Source organism: Myotis brandtii, unplaced genomic scaffold, assembly GCF_000412655.1.
Source record: "Myotis brandtii unplaced genomic scaffold, ASM41265v1 scaffold403, whole genome shotgun sequence".
Classification (NCBI taxonomy): domain Eukaryota; kingdom Metazoa; phylum Chordata; class Mammalia; order Chiroptera; family Vespertilionidae; genus Myotis; species Myotis brandtii.
In genome coordinates this window covers 438,209-442,906 of record NW_005365474.1, presented here as the reverse complement: position 1 = coordinate 442,906, position 4,698 = coordinate 438,209, and the positions used below count along the sequence as shown (strand labels likewise).

The window sequence follows — 4,698 nt, the reverse complement described above, 5'->3', positions numbered from 1 at the left end:
CTAATCCAGCCCGGAGGCGTGGATCTGCCCGCCGGGGCTGCTGCTCTGTCCCGAGCAGTCGCCACCCCATTGCCGCTACCAGATCAGGGCGAGTATGGATGCTCCCACGCCCAGGGAGCAGCGAGGTCAGTGCCTGGGGCTGGAAGGATGACAGCGCCCCACGCCTGTCCTATGCCAGCTCTGCCCTCCCTGCTCCTGAGAGAGACGGGGGATGCAGGGGGGAGACACCAGCAGGCAGACACCGGGCCCTGGTGGGCGGAAGCCGGTCCCACCCGACTGCAGAGCAGCAGGCAGGGCCAGGCCACCCTGGGGGTGATGTGGGGAAACCCACGCAGTCACTGGGATGGAGGGCGCCCACCTCTAAGCTGCCGTGGCCCCGCCTGTCGCGGGAGGACACACCTCCGTCTCTGACTCTGAGGAGGTGGACTTGCTCGGCTCATCCCAGGCCAGGGGCTCAGGTCAGTGCCCGGAACACTCGCCTCCATCCCAGGCCACAGGCACCATGAGGGCCCCAGTCAGCAAAGGGCACAGGCTCGGAGGAGGGGGCTGGCCAGGGAGCCGAACTGCTGTCCACGGAGGGCCCAGCCCCGTTCCCGCAGCCCCGGAGCTGGCAGAGGCCGAGCGCTGGGAGCATGACTTGGCAAGGCGTCTGGCAGAGGCTGGACAGACAGACATCCCTTGAGGGGGGGTTGTGGCCACAGGCAGGGGATGGAAAGCAGTGCTGGCCAGCCAGCCACCTGGTGGGCCACTTGGGCAGATGGCAGGCAGCCAGCCCAGGCCCAGCTGGCCCCCTAATGAGCCCCACACAATTTTCACCCCATATTTTTCCACTAAAAAAAGCAGTTAGACGCAAACCACCGAGTGGTGGGCGGGCCATCTGGAGGAGGTGGGAGGACCATGGCGGCGAGAGGGCTGGGGTGGGGGTGGGAGGTCTGCAGCACTGACTGGACAGCGAGGTCGTGGGCGGGGCCTGTGCATCAGGAGGGCGGACGGGAGGGCATTCACAGGGGAGGCTGCGAAGAGGTTTTCTGTCTTCTGTCTGCAGGCCAGCCTCCAGGCTGCTGCTGGCTGAGAGGGAACCTCAGGCCCTGGCAGGTTTGGGACGAGCGAACTGGCCGGAAGCACGGAGCCCAGGCCTCCCTGTGGCCCATCCAGAGAGGCCTTGGGGGGCTGCCCGCCTGGCCTGCTGTCCCCGTGCCCAGCACCTGCTGAGTCTGTGCAGACAGACCCAGGGCACAGAGCAGCTCCCCGCTCTCTTGCCCACCCAACCCGCACATTCAGCTGCCCCTTCTCCTGGCCTGTCCCCCCAGAGCGGCCACGCTGGTTCCAGCCCTCTGTGCGTCAGGGAACATGACAAGCCAGCCTGTCCCAACTCTGTAGGCATGAGTCCCAAGGGCCCAGCAAGGGTCGGGGAGGTGCCTGTGGATGCCAAGCAGCTGCTTGAGGCCAGGCACTGCTGCAGGTGATGCTGGCCTCCCCTCCTGCGCCCTCGCAGTCACAACCGGAAATGCCCGGAGGCACCTGCCTTCCTGCCTGCACCAGCCCCCCCAACCCCCAGGTCTGTGAACGGCCTCACCTGGCCGGTGCCAGAGAAAGGAAGTTGGGGTGCCCAGGGGGCAGAGGCCCTTCTCTCTGCTTGGGGTGGGGATCCTCACGGGTCAGCCTGGCTGCAGTGGGGAGAGCAGGAGGGGTGGCCACTTGTTCCGAGGTCCCAGGCGAGTGTCCCCCGGGCCTGCTTGATGGGCCTGGAGAGGGTTACTCGCTGCCAGGACTGCGCCGGGGCAAGGAGGGCGGGAACTCGGGTCTCTTGCCACCCAGCTGCTCACCACCCCCAACTCTGGGACCATCAGTGTGTCCATGGAGGATGCTGAGGGGCTGGACCACGGGCCACACACTGCACGGTGCCCCTGCAGCCAGGAGGGCCCAGCCCTGAAGACACCTGGCGAGGCCGTGCGGCAGGGACCTCCCGGGGTGGTGGCGCCGGACGCACTTGGAACAAAACCTGAACTTCATGCTGTGATTACACCACGTGGCCCTTCTGGGCTCACCCTCTGCTCCAGCCCCCGGGACGCTTGCACCCTCGTCCCTGCCTCGCCGTGCAGAGGTGGCCAGCCCTCATGATCGACGGAGCGGGAAAACGGCGCAAATGACACGGCTGGTGCCACAGCTGCCTCCTCGGAGCCAGACGAGACTGAGGGTGGGAGCCACATGCCACGGACGGCCACAGGGACAGACAGCTATTGTCACTGTCGAGTTTGGTTTCTGTTACAGCAGCAGCAGCTCCTGACTGAGGGGGCCGTGTGCAGGGTGGCTGGCCCCTGCTCCCTGAAGCCAGGAGGGAGGGCTGGGAGGCAGAGCTGCTGTGAAGGACGTGTCCTGGCTAGACCCCGGGGTGCAGGGAAAAATTCGCCAAGACCAGCACTGACGGGGCCAGGCAGGCGGAGCTTGTGGGCAGCAACTGTAGTGCTGGCCTACGGGGCCCGTGGGCGGAGCAGCCAGCAGCCGCAGGAACCCTCCCTCTGCCCCTCAGAGCAGCCCTTGGCTTCAGAGAGCATTTCCAAAAAGTGGTTCCCAATTAAAGGAGGCGCTGAAGGCGATGTGCCGGCTCAGCCTCTCCCCAGGTGCCCAACCGGACTCATTACAGACGGGGTGACAGGCAGCTCCTCGGGAAGACACGTCCCAGCACCCAGGCGCTGTGGGCAGTGGGACCCACAGGCGTCCCGCAGGCCCCAGGACACACTGGCCACCTCTGCCATCTGCCCCGCGGGCCAAACCACAATGACGACCCCTCCCAAGGCTTTGGGGCCAGCTCCCCTTGGAGGCCCGTCCTGGGCATCTCAGACCTCACCTGTCCACACTGCTCCTCCGTTCCCTCCCAGGCCTTGGGACAAAACGCTCGCTCTCAGCTGCCCCCCCCCCCCCATGGCTGTCACCTGGCCCCCGGCGTCCTCCGCAGGCCTGTCCAGCCCTCTCCACACCTGCATGGGCTTGTCCACTGAGCACCAGGAGGACCGCCTGCCCGCCGCCTGCTCACAGCTGGGACAGCGCCTGCCCGACGTGGCCAGGACGCGGAGCCGAGAGCCACATACCAGGCCTCCCAACGGAACTCACTCTGTTTCACAGAAACCTGACCAAACACCAGGCAGTGCTCAGCGGGCCCTCCAGGCTGCCTCCCGCAAAGCGCCCGCAGGCACATCGTCCCCAGGGCCTGCGTGCCCAGCCCCCCTGAGGGCCCCCCACAGGCATGAGGGGTCCCAGCCTGCCTGCCTCACCACCTGCGACTCCTCAGTGGGACATTCGCTTGTTCGCCGGCCCAGGTCCCAGCTGAGTGACCAGGTGCCCCTGACCCCACAGGAGCCCCAGCACCTTCCTGCCAGGTCTCCAGGGCCACCTGTGGGTCGAGTCAGCTGGGGGGTCCGTAGGGCTTACCTTGTCGTCCCCGTCACTCTCGCTGTCACACTGTGGGGAGAGAGAGGGGAGTTAGTGCCATGAGCCCCACAGGTGGCCAGGCGAGTTCACGGGAGGCCACAAGGCTCACACCAGAGAGAGGGTGAGTGGGAAGGACGGAGGAGGCTCTGCAGACCCACCCCCGACTCCGAGCCTCAGGCCTGGGGGGGTCCAACGCCAGTGGGACCAGGAACCCAGGCTGCAGAGGCCCCTCCTCACCCCAGGCCCAGCGGAGCCCAGCCTTGGGCAGCTGAGCTCTATGAAGGAGGCAAGGAGGGCGAGCGGTAGGGGGTGAGACCCCTGGAGAAGATGAGGGGTCAGGACAGGCCTGGCCAGAGGCGCCGCCAGCAGGGAGGGGTCGGGGTGCCCACCTGCTTGCCCTGAGGCTGTGCCGAGTAGAAACGGCCCCACATTGTTAGTGCAGCAGGTGAGGAAAGACCATGATCAACAAACCAACCTGTTTCTCATCAGTCAGCAGAGCTTTAAAGGAAAGACTGTTCTAGAAGCCAAAGCAATTCCCCCAAAAGGACATAAAGAAGGAAAGCTCTTCCCAGCAACTGCAATTAGGACAAGTGAGTGACGTGGCTGAAAACACCTCCCGGGTGCCCTGTCCATGAGCGTCCGACAGGCTGTGGGGCAGAAGCCGCCTGAGGGCTCAGCAGGGGCCGGGGCTGGGAGCAGCCAGAGGGGCCGCGTGGAAAGGCCAGTCTCATCCTGGGTCTGGGCTCCCCCCGGTGCCAGCCCAGGCCTGTGTGGCTGGCAGGAGGGGGGTAGGAGATAGGGCCCCTGGCGTCCCGCTGGCGGGGGGACCACCGCGGACTCACTGGCTTACAATGGGGGACTGAGGCAGCTGCCGGGCACCACACAGCGACTCCTGCGTGGTGGCTGGGAGGGGACTGAGGCCCCTTGGAGCAGGAAGTCGAGGCTGCGCCCAATTAGTCATGCAGAACCCCAGGAGGGTCCTGCGAGCCCTGGCTCACTCAGCCGATTCACTTTCTGTGGGTGTTTCGGCTTCAGAGCAAACAGGCACTGACCACTCCGTGAGCGAGCGATGAGGTTACTGCCGCCAAGGGCCCAGCACAGGCACCTCCGCCAGCGAAACCCCGCAGCGGACACCCACGCCCGTGACCTGTCACAGGTGGGCCAGCGAGAACGAGGGCTGCCTCGGCCTGACCAGGGGCTTCCCCTAACGGCCCGACCCCTCAGCCCTTGGCCCTCAGCCCCCGGGGCGGGGGGGGGGGGGGGGGGGGG

General features: G+C 66.5%; 1 protein-coding gene across 1 annotated transcript in view; it reads right to left on the bottom strand.

Moving 5' to 3' along the window:
- Nucleotides 1–515: 515 nt before the first annotated feature.
- Nucleotides 516–4,698, bottom strand: part of LOC106727316 (fibrosin-1-like protein) — a 35,866-nt gene continuing 31,683 nt past the window's right edge. The window contains exons 4-6 of the mRNA XM_014545353.1: nt 4,280–4,352; nt 3,430–3,459; nt 516–659 (exon numbers count right to left, since the gene is read on the bottom strand). Coding sequence (XP_014400839.1) covers nt 516–659; nt 3,430–3,459; nt 4,280–4,352 — 247 coding nt within the window. The remainder of the gene's footprint in view (nt 660–3,429; nt 3,460–4,279; nt 4,353–4,698) is intronic.